Source organism: Mus caroli, chromosome 10, assembly GCF_900094665.2.
Source record: "Mus caroli chromosome 10, CAROLI_EIJ_v1.1, whole genome shotgun sequence".
NCBI lineage: Eukaryota > Metazoa > Chordata > Mammalia > Rodentia > Muridae > Mus > Mus caroli.
The window spans coordinates 108311059-108331864 of NC_034579.1; the positions used below are offsets into that span (position 1 = coordinate 108311059).

A 20806-nucleotide genomic window follows, 5' to 3' on the forward strand; every position below is an offset into this window, starting at 1 on the left:
TCACTTTGTAGACCAGGCTGGCCTCAAACTCAGAAATCCGCCTGCCTCTGCCTCCCAAGTGCTGGGATTAAAGGCGTGCGCCACCATGCCCGGCTTGCTTTCTTTATATAACTTCCACGGAAAGAAAAAAAGAACATTACATTGCAAAAGATTATTGGTGCACCCTCCTCCCCCAAACATTTGCTATTGTAATAATAATCTAAAACATCTTTCAGAGTGTATAAATATCACTGAATCTCTAAAGTAAGTTGAAATTTTAAAGTGATATGAACTCTTGTGTTTTTTTTTTTTTTCTGGTCATTGCTTTATTTTATAAAAGGGAAGTCTGATTTTTTCTGCCCCCTACTTTGCCCTTGAAAGACAGCGAATGTTCTGAATATCCTATGGGCTGGGTTCTGAGGGTGGATGGGGCATTGGACTGTGTTCTCTGTTTGAGTCTCTCTGGAAAGGCCTGGAGCCACTGCTAGGGATAGGCCCATGAACTACACAGTGCTTTTAGATCTGAGCAAGGAACATGGCTGCCTGGCTCTTCTGTGAACTTCACGACTTCTAATTTAGTCAGTTTTTTTTTCCTTTCCCTTTTTGGTTATTTTTCTTCACATTAACTTGCTGTGAAAACATTTCTTTTTTCTTTGAAAATCACTTTGCTTCTTTGTCTTCATGTCCCTAACTAAGGGGCAAAAAAGGAAAAGGAAGTGGTATTCTTCAGTGAGAGTCCTGTTGGTAGCCCTGCCTGGCCTGGAACTTTTGATGTAGACCCGTGTGGGACATGGGAGCTGTACACCAGAGGAGCCACTCAAGCAATCAAAGGGGAATGTACCAGTAATATGACAATTCTTGTGATTTAATAGGAAGACCAAGAAAAGTTTTGCCAGGTCACAGAAAATAATTTTCCAACTTTTAAAAGCCTATGAGACCTAGAGGGCACACAATCTTATGAATAAATGCCACTTTGCTCTAGAAATTTGAAGAGTGCTGACGTCAGGGTTGAGCAGTTTTCCCATCCTGAAGATCTGGGTGATGTGTAACTATTGCCAGTATAATGGGGCCATTTCCTTCTTTCTGATTTCGTCTCTACTGAAGATAGTGGTTCTCTACTGCTTCTGCTTTTATTTGTATTCTTCCAGGTTATAATTTATCTGAATAATTACTGTCAAAGTATCATTTAAGAGTGAAATTTCTGCAGGTGCTTCTGAGAGTATCTTTGGTCACGTTTGCTGCAGGCAACTCAGTTATCTTACTTGAAAGGATGCCAATACCGTCTCAACTGATTCTCTCACCAGGAAAGAATTGCATGCCTTTTCTAGTATGCCTTAATACATCCTGATGCTTAAAAGCTGTGACAGCCAGTCCATCACTTCCCTCAGCTCAGTTAGCCAAAGTCAACCAAAAACTGTTTAAGGACCGCGTGTTCATGAACTGTGCATTCACTTTCAGTATTAGGTAGGATGAGGAATATTCAGATTTCAGGGTTCACAGGCTAATAATTGTTGAAGCCTAAAATCTGTGAGCTGAGTAAATTCTTCCAGAACAACTAGGAGATCTTTAATGAGCATAAAGATCCGTGGTTTTTAAGCCATAGTCTAATAAAGCTCTGTTTTAACTCCTCTGTGAGATCTGCCTTAGTGACCTCAATCCACAGCTACATTCGACACAGTACTGCCCGTGACGCTTCATTTTCTGCCCTTTGATGTGTGGTCTGATTATTGCCTGCCCAGAACAGGGAGCTCAAAGATATTCATTATCAGCCAATCAATCCTTCAATCAATCAATCAATCAAGATTATTGATCATGTTTCTAAATATAACTGACTCTAATTATTTCATGTTTGGCATGATGATCCCAAAATGGTTAGCTTTTATGTAGTCAGATTAGAAAAATCAAAGAAGACTCCCTTTGTATTACAAACAAGATTGAAATTCAGAAATCTGAAGTCCTTTCAGTAAGATGTTGTACTGTGGACGTATAAATAGTAGCTACCTCTTTTTTTTTTTTTGGTAACTAAGCAATTCATAAATGTTAGGCACTTCTAGAGCTATTTAATTATTATAATTAGACAAAAGACATAATTTTTCTCCTTTCCCGGGTGGTCAAGTGGGCCACGTTTAGATGTTTAGATAATGCCAGTTGTACTGGCTGGTTTTATGCGTCAACTTGACACAAGCTGGGGTTATCACAGAGAAAGGAGCTTCAGTTGGGGAAATGCCTCCATGAGATCCAGCTGTGGGGCATTTTCTCAACTAGTGATCAAGGGGGAAAGGCCCCTTGTGGGTGGTGTCACCTCTGGGCTGGTAGTCTTGGATTCTATAAGAGAGCAGGCTGAGCAAGCCAGGGGAAGCAAGCCAGTAAGGAACATCCCTCCATGGCCTCTGCATCAGCTCCTGCTTCCTGACCTGCTTGAGTTCCAGTCCTGACTTCCTTTGGTGATGAACAGCAATGTGTAAGTCTAAGTTGAATAAACCCTTCCCTCCCCAGCTTGCATCTTGGTCCTGATGTGTGTGCAGGAATGGAAACCCTGACTAAGACAGCCTCTTTTTCTAAGTTGCCATTATTATGTATGGATTCACAGAGATGTATACATCCCTGTTGAGTTCAGTGTGGCTCATGTGCGTACGATTTCAGGGATGGCCACTTGGTATTGGATGACAATTAAGGGCTCATCCTTGTTGATGACCCTCCTGTTCTCAGTATTCTTTAGTTGCCTCCAGTGCTTTTCCTAGAGGTGGGAATCCTATGAGATTTCTCTTCCCATGTATTTTTATTCTTTATGTATGTGTGCTTTGTCTGCATATATCTAAGGGCACCATGTGTATGCAGAGCCCATGGGGGCCATAAGAAGGTGCCAGATCAACTGGAACTGGAGTTAAATGTGGGAGTTCCTCATGTGGGTGCTGGCAACCAAACCCAAGTCCTCTCCACATGTTGAGTGGTGGACGTAAGAAGCACTAAGAAAAAAATGAGAAAATTAAGTGGAGAAATCGGGTGGGCATTTATATTTCATAGAAGTTAGGGATGAAGGCACATTACAGAGATACAGAGGAGACAAATTAAAAAAACCCTTTAAAACGTGTTCTAATTAGCAACAAGGTACACACAATAAAAGATACCTAAGGGTGTATATCTAGCTAGGTGGGTTTTTTATTTGGAAGAGAACCAAAATCATTGGTACGAAATCATACTGGAAAGTTCTAGCTGGTCGAATTGGAAAACAATTGTCAGCTCTGTGTAAATAAGAGACTCAAGACATGCTAAGACCTAAGGGCATGAAGATGGTTCATAGGTATGACAGTATTTTCACTTGACAAGCAAAAAGTAACGTGTGCTATAGTCTACTACGGTTCTTCCTTGAAGAAAAATCTCAAAAGACACGCAGGATGGTGGTTCTCACCGTTTTCAGTCATGTGGCGAGGGAGTAAAAATAGCAAGCACGGATTAGGCTTCAGAATGTTTGGTGGTATCTCTTATTCCAAATTTCATTGGTAATGATAGATATCTACTATTTATGTAGAGGTTCTTCAAAGCCAACCATAATACGAGCAAATCGTTCCAGGGAACAATGGTAACTTAAAAGCGGACCTCCCTAGAGCCTCTCATGTTTCTTTGTGAGTCGACAATTTGATTCCAATAGCACTAAAATCTGGGACGATTTTAAGATGCAAGCTGGAAATGAAGGCTTGGGAATATTTAAAATGGAAACAACTGCCTGCTCTAATCAGAATTCCAATCTAAGTTTACTCTAACTTGTAGATGCCAGCAACAGACACCATCTGCCATTAGCTCCTGAACTCTGAGCCACACTTGGAAGGCCAAATGCAGAATCTTTTGTTTGCCCACAAAAGAAGAACATGAAGTCCTTAACAGAGCGAGGGGAGCTGGAAGAAAAAAAATGTTGGTGACAAACGCAGCGATTGTTCAAGATGTCAAAATTTGGTAAAGAGCTATCTGGCATCCTTGACTTTCTCTATTACAGCAGCAACCGGCTTTTCCTCCACTGATCCCACGTTCCTGGGGTTCCTGCAAAATCAGGCTTATGAAACTGGAAAGGCAGAACTTTAAAGGTGTTTGCGTTTCACGACAACTCAAAATGTAAGTTGAGGGTTGCCCAAATCCTTTCAATCCTGACATCTGGTTCTCAGAAATATCCCAGAGGACAGGTGGGGTGGCTTTCACTACTGATCACCCAAGGCCCAGTGAGGTTCAATGCCAGTAACTGGCACATGCAGACCAGGGTGCCCTGGGATTCTGGATGTGTGTGCTGTGTGCCTCTCTCAGGGAAATAGACTATACATTAAGAAAAAGGCTCTCCCTTTCTTTGCCTCTTTGATTGGCCTGTGCATACCCGGTCACTAGAATAGATTAACAAACAAAGAAACAAATATGCCAAAGCTTGGAACAGCCTCACTATCCCTGGATGCCAAGAACAAGAGAGGAAGATCATTTTCCATGATAGCATTTTTTTTTTCTGAAGTATTTGTTGCAGGGAGACATGTTACCCAGAGACACACTTAAAATAATTAACTCCTTGAATATCCTTACAATTGTGTCCTTACTATATTTTCAACTAAGATACCTTTGTTAAGCTTAAATGATGGGTAAACTGTGAGCCACAGCTGTCTACATTGCTGTCTATAGCACTATGAAATAGATGTATATGTATATGATGTATATATATTTATGACACATATGATGTAAATGTATATGATGTATATGCATATGGTGTATATGCATATGATATATATGTATATTTATGACATATGTGATGTATATGTATATGATGTATATATATTTATGATATATGATGTATATGTATATGATATATATGATGTATATATTTATGATATATGATGTATATGCATATGATGTATATACATATGATGTATATGTATATTTATGGCATATGATGTATATGTATATGATGTATATATGTTTATGATATATATGATGTAAATGTATATGATGTATATGTAGATGATGTATATGCATATGATGTATATGCATATATATTTCACATGAAGTTTATAACAGATGAAGTAAACTAGGGAAATGATGTACTGGGTTGTCAGAGGAAAGGATGGTGATTTGTGTTCATTAACAGTGATTTTTAAAGACTGTTGTGATGGGATTTTATTGTTGATACTATATACAGCAATCTACTTGGCTATAAGGAGACAACATTTGGTTGGGTAAGCTGAGGGGGAGGCTACTACCTTGTCAATAGCGCCTTCAACGTCACAATGTCACACATGTACGGATTTCTAAACACCTGGGTCCGCCAGCATGGATGGCAATTTGTTTGCTCAAGGAGAATACTATATAAACGGCGGTGTTAAGTACATATTTTTATACATAAAAATATTATTAACAAACGTTTTGGGCCTGCTGAACCATGCCAGACTTTACGCTTTGAGACTGTGCTGATGATTCTCAGGAACGAGGCTATGGGATTAGCATCTGAGTCTATGCTTCCTCCCCTGGCTCTGTGGCTCTTGCCTTCCAGCTCATGCTTTCTCCTTCTCCCACACACAGGCAAGGGCACCCAGATGCACATCAACCACCACGCATCTCCGTTTCCTTCCTTCCTGAGTCAAAGGTGTCTGATTGGGAAGCGTCCTGTACCTGGTACCTGCAGTGAGAGGTCCAGGAGAGCCACGTGTAGCTTCTCATTCTCTCTCTTCCTTTCAAGCACAGATCTGAAAGTCACTTCATGGCTTAGCTGGGACCCCAGCCAAGCTCTTAGCTCTGACGCCATCCAACGTTGTTACTCAAGTCTCTCTTATTCTCTCTCAGCCTCAGTTTCCCTGTCTGCTAAACAGGATTGGTTCTTTCTATCTTTATGAGGTAAGATGATGTAGTGGTGTAATGTATAACAACCACATTGACCAGAAGAAAGGAAGCTATTATTTTTGCTTTAAGACTATTATTTTTAATTTTTAACTAATTTATTGTTTTATTTTCACAAAGGCACACATTTTATGTTGAGCATATATGTGATTCCTCCTTGTTTATTCCTTTTATTCTTGTTTATCTCCTTTCTTTCTGTGGACAATTTCACTTCTGCTGTTGTTTTATATAAACATACTATATAATATAATATATATTATAATTGTAATATATATATAATATACATACATACACACAGAGACACACATATGCATATGTGTATATATGTATATGTGTATATATGTGTATTTGTGTATATGTGTATATGTATATGTGATGTAGTTATATGTGTTTATATGTGACTATATAAAATCTAGGACCACAAAAATGAGAGAATGTATTTGTCTCTCTGTGACTGGCTTAATTGGCTTAATATGATTATCTCCAGCTGTATCCATTTTCTTGCGGTTGACATAACTTCATCTCTTGGTGGCTGACAAACATTCCATTGTTTCTATTTTCCATGTTTTCCTTGTCCAGCTCTCTCTGTTGTTGGGCCCTGCATTGGCTCTGTTATATAAAAACTGAACAATGCTGCAAACCCCACTGATGTGCAAGTATGCTTGTGTTATGTTGACTTAGAGTCTGTGGATAAATACCCTAGAGTGGTAGAGTTGGGTCACACAGCAAATCTAGTTTAGTTTTTTTTTTTTTTTTTTTGAGAAATCTCTGAATTGATTTTCATAAAGCCAGGACCAGTTTACCTTCCCATTATCAGTCTATAAGGATTTCCTTCTGTATCCATCCCCACCAGCATTTGTTGTTATATTCTTTTTTCTTTTTATTGTTAAAAATGTTTTATTTTATTTCAGCTACACATCTGTGTATACTTGTGAGTGTAGGTGGCTGTGGAGGTCACAGGAAGGAAATGGGCCTCCTGGAGCGGGATTTATACACGGATACTGATGTTGAGTGCTGGGAGCCAAACTCGGGTCCTCTGCAACAATGAAATATATACTTAACCTCTCAGCTTTCTCTCTGGTCTTTGTTGCTTCTTTTATTTATGTTTTTTTTTCTTAGTTTAAAAATTTGAATGACATTTGTTTCATGCAATATATGCTGATCATGGTTTACCCTCCCCCAACTCCTCCCACATCCTTCCAACCTCCCCACCCATCTGTGTATGCTACACCCTATGTGTGCCTGTGTGTGTGTGTGTGTGCTCACATGTTTGTATAGAGCACTCAGAGGAAAGTTTAGAGGCGTTGTTTCTCTCCTTCCACCACTTGGGGTCTGGTGATGGATTGGTGGCCAACAACGCCTTTCTCTCCTGAGCCATCTCATGGGTCTCAGTCTTAACCTTAAATCCAGCAATTCAGTCAGCTCAGCAGATCAAATTCCAGAGCAGACAAAGAGAATGGGATCGTTTTTAAAGAGTGACCTTTAATTCTGGAATTCTCTGGTTCTATGACCAAGGTATTGGATAGAGCTTCCAGAGAGATAAATATGAGATTGTTCATTAAAGCCGCATTTTAGAATGGTGTTCTCACCCCCCCCTCCCTGCCCCCTTAGTCTGCTTCCCCCTCTCAATTATCTCTTGACAAACTGCCCTTGAGACAGAATTAACATTTACTTCAAGAAGACAGAGGAGTTATTTTGAATGGGCTAAGTCACTAGTGGAGGGGCGGAGACGCCGAAAAGTCCTTGGGGGAAGTGAATTATTTATTGATTCAGTTTGTGGTCTAAAGTTGAAGTATGTGTTGGGGAAGAAAGGAAGCATTGTGCCTTGTGATATTTAAAAAGAAAAGAGGAAAGGGTACATAGTTTTTTATCTTAGTAATACGATGGTGCAGAGAGCTAAATTTTGCATTTTAATTGGGCAGGGCAATGAGAACAAGAGAGTTGCAGTTAAGCCAGCAGGCCTGATGTTTGAAATTTACTCAAAGCAACCACTACATATATACATGTACACACACACACATGTACACACACATACATACATGTACACACACATACATACATGTACACACACACACACACACACACACACTGTGTGTGAAGCTCCTCTGAAGTATTTCACTTGCTATTTTTCAGAACTTTATGATTTATTATGCACAGCCCATGACTAAGGCAGATATACTCCTAGCTTTTTTGAAGGCTAAGTTGTAGCCATGTAAGTGAACGTGATAGAGTGTACAGAGGAAGAGAGAGAAGTCTAGATATAGACTGAATATATTCTCTAAATGATAAAAAAAAAAACAACCCTTGCTATATAAATTACTATCCTGATTCCCCACCATACCACGTGATAACCAATTGGTTATACTCTTTCTAGGAATAAGAACAATAATGCTCTTTAAGCAATAACACCATGACAAAGGAAAGGATAAAGGGCTAGCATGGAGAATTTGGGAATATTACCCTCTTGAGGAGATGATCCCTGACGCACAGTTTGGTTACGATGGAACACCCCACCTCCCATGGTGGATCATGTGGTGCACCAAAGATTTAAATTACTCCTCAAATTGGACCCTGAGTTTAGGGTTTAAAAGGGACGCATTTTCCAAAGAGGTCATTGCCGACACAATCCCTTTAATCAACCGTCAGAGGATTTACCCAACTGATGGTGCCAAGCCTCTTTCCCAGGGACCATGATGGTGTGGAGCTTCGATCACTCAACAGGGTCTGAGGATCAAATGACTTTGCCAATGCAGAGTTTTGGTTTATCCAGTTCTTTTTCATCTTCTGGAACGTGATCACTAGACTCAATCAGGTTTCCTCTGTGCATCATTAACTAATTTTATCTTTCTCCTTTAAATTTTTTTTTTTTTAAGAGTGAGTTTAGAAGAACCCATTAAGTCCTCTGGATCTCATGTTTTTCTCCATTGAAGCCTCGAGGGAAGCTACATTTAAAAGGAGGGAAATAGTAATTAAAAGTGATTAGGACAAGGAGTGTTGGTGCTAGGCAACATGGCCTCGGTCCTCCCAGTCCCAGGCTGAATGGAGCGGCAGGTTTTGGTTTTCATTAGAGCTTTACTTGCTATTTTAATAAACATGAACCAGTATTCAAACTTTTAATGCCCCGCTGTTTAACTGTTTCCAGAAAGTCATCCAGCTCTTTTAAACAGCCTTTGCTTTAAAATTTTAATTTGCTTGGCTCAGTCTCACCTTAGAAAGTTGTAGCCTCATGGTAAACTCTTTTATAAGTTGATTTCCAGAATCCTGAGCTAGTCTTCCCCTGGCCCCCCCACCACTTAAGTGTTTCCTCATGTGCCAGAGTTGTTGGTGCCGACAGCTTCCCTGATTTGTTTTATCTGATTCCCATAGCAAGTATGAGAGACAAATGCAGGAATGTGCTCAGCATTGACTGGAAACACCCAGACAGCAGCGATACTTACAACTCTTCTAGGAAGCGGAGGTGATGTAGGAGACTGGTGGGTAGCTGACTGATGTTGTTCATACTGAGGTCCCTGGAGGGGAGGGAAGACAGACAGACAGACAGCACGTGAGGAGCGGGATATACCACACTGCAAGGAAATCCAGCTGTTTGCCTCACACATTTTTCCAAGCAAGACAGTAAAACGAACCCATCCCCCCCCCGCCCCCCCTTGACAAATGAATGGTGATTTTCCATCCCAGATATATAACCCGCTAAGGTCGGGGGCTCTTTCTCGGATTAAACATTCTATGAGGAACTTGCATGGCATGCAAGATGGCTTAGACCATTCATGGGCATGGTCATAATTCTTCAGGTTTAGAGTGATGTTGAGTAGGGCTGAGAAGGAAGCAGATGAAACCGGACTTTGTGTCTTGCTTTCAAAGAGACAAAGAGAGATGTCTTCACCTGGCAACTCTAGAACCCCCCCCCCCCCCCCGTTCTTCCGGGGGAAGAGGGGGAGGGTTTAAGCACCTTGTAAAAACAAATGTTTTGATCCAAAGAAACTTGAAACAAAACAAGACAAAAAGCCCTTTCCCTCTTTAGACTTGCTCCTTTTGCAGCTTCTCAGATTGCATTAAATAAGTGAAATGAACCATAAAAGGAGGGTGTAAGGCGATCCTGTTCTGCAGCACACTTCCTGCTGGGCCTGCACAGTAGTTCCTGGCACAGGAAACAACAAACCACTCTGGGCAGAACTCAATCAATTTTTGTTTTAAGTGAAAGTCCGTGTAATTAGATTTTATTGTTGTTGTTGTTTTTTTTTTTCTTTCTCTATCTCCTTACCATTTTCTCATGTGTTGTATAGCATCTATGGCTTTCCTATCTGTATCTCAGAAGTCCAGAGACTGACAGCTAGGCAGACCTGAACAAGACTAGCTCAGAATTCATTATAGTTGCTGCAGGTTTGGGGAGAAAGTGGACTGCTGCCTCATCCTGAGAATGAACGCCGTGGTAACATCAGGTCTGCATTTCATACTTAAAGCTCATCTTAAGACGCTGGGTTTCTTTGTGAAAGTGCGCACACCCACGGCAACACCTCAGCCGAGTAGATTGTTGATTGTGCAGTTGTTTTGACAAATGTTAACGCTAACTCGGTGACGCTATGGAAATGAAGAGCTATTTTAACGTTGACCAACATGAAGCTGGGGAGACCACTCAGTGGAATATGGCATTTGTCTTGCAAGCATGAGGACAAGACTTCAGGTCCCCAGCACCCACGTTGAAGCCAGGAAGGTATGGCAGCTACTTCTAACCCCAGCCGTCTGGGGGTAGAGAGACAATGGATACTTGGGGCAAGCTGGCTAGCTAGAATCGGTGATCTCACAGTTGGCCAACAGACCCTGCCTCAGCAGAGTGAGGAGTGATTGGGGTGGATACCCAATATCATCCCTTAGGCCTCCATATGCATGAGCACACACGTGCACATACGTATATACATTTGCTTGTGCACACACACACACATACACATGAATCCCCGCCACATGTAAATATGCATACACACATGCATACACTGCACATACACCTATACATGCAAAAAATTAACAAATACATTCAAAGGAAACAATGTTTTGCTAGATACTTGAGTATGATAATCTTAAAACTACGATTAATTTTGACATCTACTAGTGTATAACAGTATAGTCAGATACATGCTTTATTCTCACCTTAAAGCTAAACAGAGACAAAAATATAGAGTAAAACATGTCTGTATTTTTTAAAATTTGGATTTTCCTGAGATCGTCTAGATAGTAAACATTAATGACAATTTTATTTTATTTTTTTTATATGAGTGCTTACCAATTAGCAATGTGTTAAACAGATTAATGTGGTTTCTAGATACATCACTGTGACTGTGTACTATTGTGGATGCTAACAAGTGGTAGCTGATGGGAGCTTGATATAGCTGACTCCTGAGAGGCTCTGTCAGTGCCTGACAAATACAGAAGTGGATGCTCACAGCCATCCATTGGACAGAGCACAGGGTCCCTAATGAAGAAGTTAGAGAAAGGACCCAAGGAGTTGAAGGGGTTTGCAGCCCCATAGGAGGAACAATAATATGAACTAACCAGTAACCCCAGAGCTCCCAAGGACTAAACCACCAACCAAAGAGTACACATGATGGGACTCATGGCTCCAGCTATATATGTATCAGAGGATGGCCTAGTTGGTCATCAATGGTAGGAGAGAGGCCCTTGGTCCTGTGACAACTCTATGACCCAGTGTAGGGGAATGCCAGGGCCAGGAAGTGGGAGTGGGTGGGTTGGTGAGCAGGGGGAGGGGGAAGGGAAAAGGGGAAGGAGTTTTCAGAGGGGAAACCAGGAAAGGGGATAACATTTGAAATGTAAATAAAGAAAATATCTAATAAAAAGAACTGTACCACAATATAGTAGATATATAATAGATATGTAGTAAATAGATAATAATAGATCAAATGGATCTATTCCAGGGGTCTTGAACTGACAGGGTCATGTACTGAGGTGGGACACAGCATTGGACAAAGGCCAAAGGCCAAAAGCTGATGACCTCTGGCCTTTAACCCTCTCATACTATTCTGGGTGCTAGAGGCTGATGGTCTCTCTCTCTCTCTCTCTCTCTCTCTCTCTCTCTCTCTCTCTCTCTCTCTCTCTCTCTCTGACTAGAAGCTGACAGCTTCAGAAACTTAGTTACTTGGGCTATTTTCTCTTTGACTCAGGGTGGGGTGAGGCTTTCTCTGGCCAGGGGAAAGACTCAGAGTTCATTAACTCTTTGGGAGCCAGAGAGAAAAGTAAAGAAAGTCTCTCGTACACACACACACACACACACACACACACACACACACACACACACAATGGGCAACACAGAAAAGGGCTATACCAAAATTTTATTTTTGCTTTCAGCTTTTTAAACAAAAAGTTCTCTAAGAAAAAATTATCTCATAGGTGAAATATTACATAAAAGGGGAGTTACAGAAGGATGTTGATAATAAGTTTAAAGCAGAGTTTCATTCTATAAGCTCATTGTAAGTTCAAAGCAACAGTTTCACCTGACCTTGCTTTATCATATTGTGTACACCTGTGGCTTCACTCTTGGACTTGACCTAGAATGAATGTTTTTTTCTTGATCACAAATTTGTTCCAAGCCTATTTTTCATTTTAGTGCAATTTATGGAACCTCTTTTTATGCAGCCTTTGCTTACTATTCTATGAGGAGGGGTCACATTCTATTCTCTATTCTAACTTTATTATATCTTTCTGATAAAACAACCAAAACCATCTCTATAAACTTTCTGCCTAAAATTATTTGAGTCGAATCAGGAAATAATTCACCAGTCATTAATAAATCAATAATTAATTCATCTAAATAGCATTAATGCATGAAAATTTATCTTCATGTTGATCTGCAGGAAATTTGCCCAGTGGGCTTTCACCTAGGTAGTAATCACACTAGGCTATAGGCAGTGAGTGTCTCCCGGTGTCCACTCACACCAAGACACATAAATGAGGAGTGTGGCAATGACAGACATGAGAAAGCACATCATTAGTGATCCTGGGATGAACTCTCTGGGGCAGTGCCTCACCAGAGCACACCCATCACAGCTGAGCAAGATGGTGGCCCATCGCCAGGGCACTCACTTGCCCACAGCAGCTCTTCGTGAATGGTGTCTGACAGACCTAGCAGATGTTTATATAATAGTTCCCAAAGTGAAAAATATACATTCTTCTAAGAAGCCCAGAAACCCATCTCTAAAATAGACTGTATCTTAAGTTATAAAAACTAGAATTATTTCAGAAAATTTCTAAATCTAAAGAAGGAAGTGAGCCGGGAGGTGATGGCGTATGCCTTTAATCCCAGCTCTTGGGAGGCAGAGGCAGGTGGATTTCTGAGTTGGAGGCCAGCCTGGTCTACAAAGTGAGTTTCAGGACAGCCAGGGCTACACAGAGAAACCCTGTCTTCAAAAACCAAAAACCAAAAACCAAAAACCAAAAACCAAAACCAACCAACCAACCAACCAAACAAAAGCATTATAATTACATGTGCACTAAATGTTGGACTGCCAATTTCATTAAACAAACACTAATGAACATAAAGTTTTGGCACAATACTAGCAAGTAAATTCAATTCCCTACTCTCATCTCTAGAGAAGTCATCCAAATTAAAACTCACATAGAAACATCAGGTTTAAACTACATCATAGAGCAAACGGATCAAGTAAATGTCTACAGACTATTCTAGCTTCAGAAACTGAGTATCCATTTATCTTGGTCGCCCATAGAACCATATAGAAAATAGACTATATTCTAAGTCACAAAGTAAGCCTAAAATCTAAAGAGCAAACAAAATTTATTATGTTCTAGGAGATCACCCTGAAATGAAACTAGAGAACAATAATAAGTAAAATTGTAAATACTACATAAATGTATAGGGGCCGAACAATCCATCTGTGACTGATAGTAGGCCAGTGTAGAAGTCAGGAAGAAAATGAAAAACTTCTTGGGATCAAAAAAGAAAAAAAATAGTATCACAACCTATCAGAATTTTTGGAATCAGTTAAGACAGTTCAAAGAGAATATCAGAACAATCACAACTTTAGATCCATTACTGTTTGCTAACAATCCTGGGAACCCCAATATTTGGTGCATATATAGTTATTGTAATATCTTCTTAGTGCATTTTTATTGTTTATGTAAAAATCAGAGAGAGAGAGACAGAGACAGAGACAGAGAGGGACAGAGACAGAGGCACACACACAGAGAGAGAGAGAGAGAGAGAGAGAGAGAGAGAGAGAGAGAGAGAGAACAAGCACTCAGATAAATAATCTAATGATGCAAGTTAAGGTTTTAGAAAAATAAGAACAAGCTACAACCAAACATGTAAGTAGTGAGAAGATTGGAATGAAGATTAATAAAGCGGGGAACAAAAGAACAATCCCATTAATCAAACCAAATGTTGGTTCTTTGGAAAGATAAGCCAGTGTGACTAACTCTCAGCTAAAGTAGCTAAAAGAAAGACAGAAAAGCAATACATCAACATGACTAGAGTGGACATTAAAAATTCCAGGGGAATCTAAAGGACTACTAGAGAATATTTTGAAAACATTCAAAGGACTGGAAAATCTAGAAAAAGTGGATAAATTCCTAGATGCATATGACTTGTTGGATTAAAAAGATATAAATAATTTAAAATAGATCAATACAGTCAATGAAATTGAGGCAGTTATAAAAATTGTCCTCACAGCCTAAATGAGGAAGCTTGAATGTTACTCAGAGGGAAATAAAATAGCCATTGGAGGCCGATGGAGGGAGAGAACTGGATTGGAGAGGGGATTGAGAGGGGAGGCCGATGGAGGGAGGGGACAAAGAGGGAGAGGGGATGGGGAGGGGAGGTGGTGAATCAGGTGTTGGGAGAGCTGGGGAGAAAGGGCCTGAAGGATGAATAGAAATAGCTGCAGGGGTGGATTGGGGTGGTGTGAGGTGGTTCCCAGGAGTTTATAAGAATGACTCTAGCTGAGTCACCTAGCAGGAGGGGACATGGAACCTGAATAGGTCTCCTCCTCTGGTGGCCAGGCAGTGGAGGGATATGAACATCAACCCACCCACAAAACCTTCAGCCCAAAATTTGTCCTGCCTACAAGAAACGTGGGGACAATGATGGAGCAGAGACTGAGGGAAAGGCCAACCAATGACCAGTTGAACTTGAGACCCATCCCATGGGCACGAAACAATCCCTGACACTAAGAATGGTACTCTATTATGCTTGCAAACAGGAGGCTAGCATAACTATCCTTTGAGAGGCTCCACCCCAGCGGCTTACTGAAACAGATGCAGAAACCCACAGCCAAGCATTGGATGGAGCTTTGGGAGCCTGTGGAAGAGTTGGGAGGATTGCAGTCCCTAAGGAGATAGGACCTCCATAGGAAGACCAACGTAGTCAATTAACCTGGACCCTTGGGGGCTCCCAGAGAATGAACCACCAATCAAAGAACAAGCATCTCCCACATATGTAGCAGATATATAGCGTGGTCTTCATGTGGATCCCCAACAACTAGAGAGGGAGTGGTTCTTGACTCTGTTGCCTGCATATAGATCTCATTCCCCTAACTGGGCTGCATTGTCTGGCCTCAGTGGGAGAGGATGTTCCTGGTTCTGCAGTGACTTGATGTATCAGGGTGAATTGGTATCCAGGGGGTCCTCCCCTACATGAGTAGAAGAGGAGGATGGGATGGGGTGTGTCATGGGGAGGGCCTGGGAAGAAAGGGGAGCCTGTGATTGGTATGTAAAATGAATAAATAAATTAATGGAGAAAAAGTAAAACAACTTGAAATTAAGGGAAAAAATGTTCTCATAAATACCCAGGATCAGTTATGTTCACTGTTGTATACTACTTCTCCAGATGTCCCAAAAAAATAAGATGCAGAAGGAAACTCATTCTAGACACCAAACCAGATAAGGAGGTAATAAAATAAAACTATAGATCAATTGTTCTTAATGGATATGGATATAAAATATAACAATAAAATCCTTGCAAATTGTCTTCAGGAACATAATAAGATCCCACAGTATGGCAAGACTGGTTTCCTTCCAGAGATGCAAAGTTGGCTTACCCATATAAACCTAAATAAGTCAATTCACACATATAGACTGAGAACTGAAAGCATGTGATCACTTCACAGCAGAAAAGATCTTTCACAAAGCTCAGCACCTCTTCCTGACGAGCCTCGAAGAAAGCAGGAGGAAGGGAACAGAGCTGAGCATAAAGTCTATGTACAATTAAGTCTATGTATCAAAAGCCAGTGTTACCCTAAAAGGGGAAGAAACTGGAAACATTTCTCCAAAGTCAAAACTGGAGACAAGGGTCCCATAGTCATTGCTCATATTCAACCGTGTTTGAAATCTTGTCTAGAACAATAAAACAAGAGAAAGAAAGAAAAGCAATAGAAGTAGGAAAGAAAGAAGCCGAAACACCCTCACTTGCAGAGAATATAATATTGTTCTTAAAAGACCTGAGCCACTCTACCAGAAATCTTTTATATGTTATGAACATTTTTACAATGCAGCAAGATAACAAAACCAACGAACAAAAATCAGCAGCCTTTTTTATACATCACTAATGACATTATCAAGAAGGAAAGAAAAAAATGACACTTATAGCAATGTCAAACAATAAAAAACAAACAAACAAACAAACAAACAAACAAACACAAAAGCACCCATCAAAAGAAGCTCAGCCAATGAGAGCCTTCTAATTTTTGACTAAGGTGAGAAGTATGAATTAGGTGAAACAGAGAGAGTCTTGTTGGCAAACTGTGCCGGGAAATCTAGATCCTTACTGTTGTCTGAATGGAACTAGAGTTCCATCTCTCACCCCGCCTAAAAGTCAATCCAGAATGCCTCCAAGGGTTGCATGCAGGACCCAGGGCTTTGAAACTGACAAAGGAAAACACAGGGAACACTTCACAATGTAGGCATAGGCAAGGACTTTCTGAAAAACAATGCTAGCAGCACAGGAATTAACATCAAAAATTGACATGGGATTACACGAAATTCAAATGCTTTTGTTCGGAGATAGAAACAATCAACAGAGTTAAAGAGACAACTTACAGAATGGGAAAAATTTCTTTGTCATATGTGTGTGTGTGTGTGTGTGTGTGTGTGTGTGTGTGTAGGGAGGGCGAATGCAAGTTAATGTCTAAAATATACAAAGAACTGTGATAATGAAAACACCACTATTTTTTGAGTGTGCCGGTGGGTGGGTAAATGAGCTGACAAGACAGTCCCTAAAAGAAGAAATGCAATTAAGAAATGAATATTTGAAAAAGTGTTCAATATCTGTAGTTATCAAGGGGAAGCAGTTTTAATCTGAGTTAACTCAGGAGACAGAAGGAAACGAGCTGGAGGACAGGGAGGAGTGTTCAGAAGTACCATCCTCTGGACATGACATGGCCGCTGTGCTCACGAGTTCACTGCAGCTATGCTAACTGGCATAAGACGCGCACAAGATCAAGCCTGCGGCATCAGCAACGTACCACCAGGCAGCATGGACTGAACTCAGGGAGTTATTTAAAAGAAAAAAAAATGCAGAGAATGTGTGGCACATGGAGAAGGTTCTGTTTTGGATTGGCTGAAGGGAGAACGGTAACTGGGGTGGGATGGACTGACTAAAGATACACTACTTACATGTGCGATGTTGTAAATACGAGATAGTCTGCTGAGAAACTGACTTACAATTCTACCTCACCTGATGTGAATGCTGAGGTGAAGAATGGGGACCCTTATGTATTGTGGGTAGCAGTGTTAACAGGTTCCGACTCTATAGATGGATGTTCTTCTTAAGTTCTTCACCGTAAGACCCAGCCAGCACTCCCACTTCCACATTTACATCCGCAGGACTTCAGATCAACAAACCACTAAGATCCCTGAAGATCTGCTGCACTGTTTGCAGTAAGGAATGGAATTAGCTTAGATGCCCATCAGATGAGTGAATTAAGGAAACGCAGTACTGATACACAATGGAATTTTACTTAGCCATCGAGAAAAAGTGAAATGTGAAATCAGGGCATTTGTAGGAAAGTGACTCCGGAAATCATTACATTCAGCAAAATAAACCACTTAGGAAAAAAACATTCACAAGTTTTCTCTCCTATGTGCTCTGGAATTTTTTTTTGAAAGATCTATTTATTTTATTTTATGTATATGAGTACACTGTTCTGTATAGATGGTTGTGAGCCTTCATGTGATTGTTGGGAAATGAATTTTTAGGACCTCTGCTCGCTCTGGTCATTCCTATTCGCTCCAGTTGGCCCTGCTCGCTCTGGACCCAAAGATTTATTTATTATTATACATAAGTACACTGTAGCTGTCTTTAGATGCGCCAGAAGAAGGCGTCAGATCTCATTACCGATGGTTGTGAACCACCACGTGGTTGCTGGGATTTGAACTCAGAACCTTCAGAAGAGCAGATGGAGCTCTTACCTGCTGAGCCATCTCACCAGCCCATGCCCTGGATTTAAGTTTACAAATATGCATATATGTGTGTGTGTAAGCGTGTAATGTGTGTGTGTGTATACATGCGCGCGCATAGGCCATGGAAGTACAAAGACCATGATGAGAGGGAGGAAGTGATCTTACGGTGTGTGTGGGTGGTGGAATACATGGCGCGTGAAAGACGATGCTGGGCGATGTAGGCGGTCAGCAAGAGGAAGTTACAGAGGAGAGGCTGGGGAGAGGAGTGGAAAGGGGAGGGGAAAGCGGGGATCCATAGGAACAGCACAAAATAGTATTCACGTGTGAAAGTGCCGGAATGAATGTGCTACTTTGTATGCTAACTTAAAAAAAAAAAAGAGATCTTCCCCTGTAGCAGTTGTAGAGGAGAATGAATGGCTTGGCAAACGTGGTTTGGCCCAGAGTTGAGGGCCTGAGGAGTCGTCTCTGTGCAGGACCCAGCCTGTATCACCAACAAAATAGGATGCGTGGGATGGCTCTGATGGCCGTGTTTCAGAGCTTCTGCTGGCTCCTGAACGCTTTGAGAAAACCATTGTTTAAATATCTCAGCCTCCTGAGACTTGGTTTAACATATGCTCTCTCCATGTCTTAATGAGTTCTCTTCTGTACTGTCTTTCTTCACCCATGACACCGTTCAACACGCTCCTATGTCTGGGGCACAGACTCTTGTCTTTCCAAGTTTGCAGCTAGTCTTTGGAGGCTTGAGGGGGCAATTCCGTGCTCCTGCTGAACAGCTTGGCTCAGATCAGCTGGGCCACTGTGTAATGGATGCCCCGAATTCCATAACCCTCCTTTGCTTTCATCTCCTGGCAAGACCCCAGCCCTGGAAAACGGATCAGAATTTGTTTTTTTTTTTCTGTGACAACTCCAGGGTACCGAGTGCTACTAGGAAAGGGAAACTCACAATGTACAGAACAATGTCTATAAATTCCAGGTCTTCGTGTATTTCCAACTGTGCTACACAATCCTGTTTTTCTGTTATTGCCCAACCCCTTCCTCTGGGAACTGTTCCCTACTTCACGAGTTACTGTGCACCTCTTAATCAAGCAGCCTATCTCATCATGCCCTGGGGATGCCTTCCCCTTTACTTCATGGAAATAACTAGAATTCTTTGGACCACCAAAGATGAAACAGTCCAAATTCTAATTCTCTTAGTCTCCTGCTTACCACAGCCAAACTTCCTTCCTTGCTTAACCTTCCTTAAGGGTCTTCTATACATCAGTGTGCAGTCTACAGTGAATGGCACACTACTCTCTGCTATACATCAGTGTGCAGTCTACAGTGAATGGCACATTACTCTCTGCTATAAATGTGATGTTTGTACACCTATCCTCGATCTGTTGAACTCCTAATCCTCAAGGATAATATTTATTGCTGGAACATTTTGGGATTAATCAGGGCATGAAGATGGTGTCCTCCTTATGGAGTTGATGTCCTGATAAGTACATATTTGGGGGGGGGAGGGGGAGGTGTCTCTGTTGTTGTCTTCTCGAGGACACAACGGCCATGTGAGAACTGAGGAAATCTGGCTCACCAAGTCCTGGATCTTGAATTTTCTATCCTCTCGAGTTGGCAGAAATAAACGTTTGTTGATGGACCTGCCAAGTCTATCCTAAATCAGTATAGCAGTTAGAACTAAGACCCTCCATGAACAGTTCAGTTTTCTGTGTTAGCAGCATCTTCCGGTTCAATACCTGAGCATGGGCAGGTCTTGACAACTCTTAAAACGTAAGGAAAATGTGGTTTCTTAATCTGTTGTCATCCTCTCTGGTTTGAATGGTTTCTGGTTAGTTTTATGCAGTCTGCATCTCTCAGTTCATCTCGGTCCACAGGATGAAGGTACCCATCCCTCCCACACATGGAGTGATACTGTTCTTGCCAAGGACTGCTCACCTCCACGCTAAATTTCATGAGCCTGCCGCCTGTTGGCACTCTTGTGCTATGTATGCCCTTCACAGAAGCTCCGTTGGTTTTGAAGTAGCTCCGTTGGTTTTGAAGTTGACATTCTCTCAATATTTTCCCCACATGTCTGTGGGCTCGATTGTGGAAATTTCTCCTGCCTGTTGTGTAACTGCTGATGTTCTCTGGAGTTTTTAATGTTAGTGAGCACTCTTCGACCACTATCTTTTCCCTCTCTTTCATCCTGTGGTTGATGAGTGGGTATGTGCATGCACGTGTCTATGCACACACATGTGGAGGACAGGGGTTGAGAGCGTGTGTTTTCTCTTGAGACAAGGTCTTTCACTGAACAGTGTTGTCATTTAGTCTAGGCTCTGCCCCACAGTTACCTGGCAACCATTAGGTATACCTGACTCACTGTAAAAGGGGCTGCTTGTCCCCTCCTTGATTTCTTGCTCTCTTGCTCTTGCTCCTAACTTACTTTCTCTCTCCCCACTTCCCTCCCTCCTCTCTCTCCATGTGCTCATAGCAGCCTCTTCTTCTTCTTCCTCCTCTTCCTCCTCCTCTTCCTTCTTCTTCTTCTTCTTCTTCTTCTTCTTCTTCTTCTTCT

The 20806-nt window shown here is 41.3% G+C and overlaps 1 protein-coding gene across 1 annotated transcript in view; it reads right to left on the reverse strand.

The window, feature by feature from the left end:
- Lgr5 (leucine rich repeat containing G protein-coupled receptor 5) overlaps window positions 1-20806 on the reverse strand; it is a 132544-nt gene that overhangs the window by 58133 nt on the left and 53605 nt on the right. The window contains exon 2 of the mRNA XM_021173502.2: window positions 9279-9350. Within this exon, the coding sequence (XP_021029161.1) occupies window positions 9279-9350 (72 nt within the window). The remainder of the gene's footprint in view (window positions 1-9278; window positions 9351-20806) is intronic.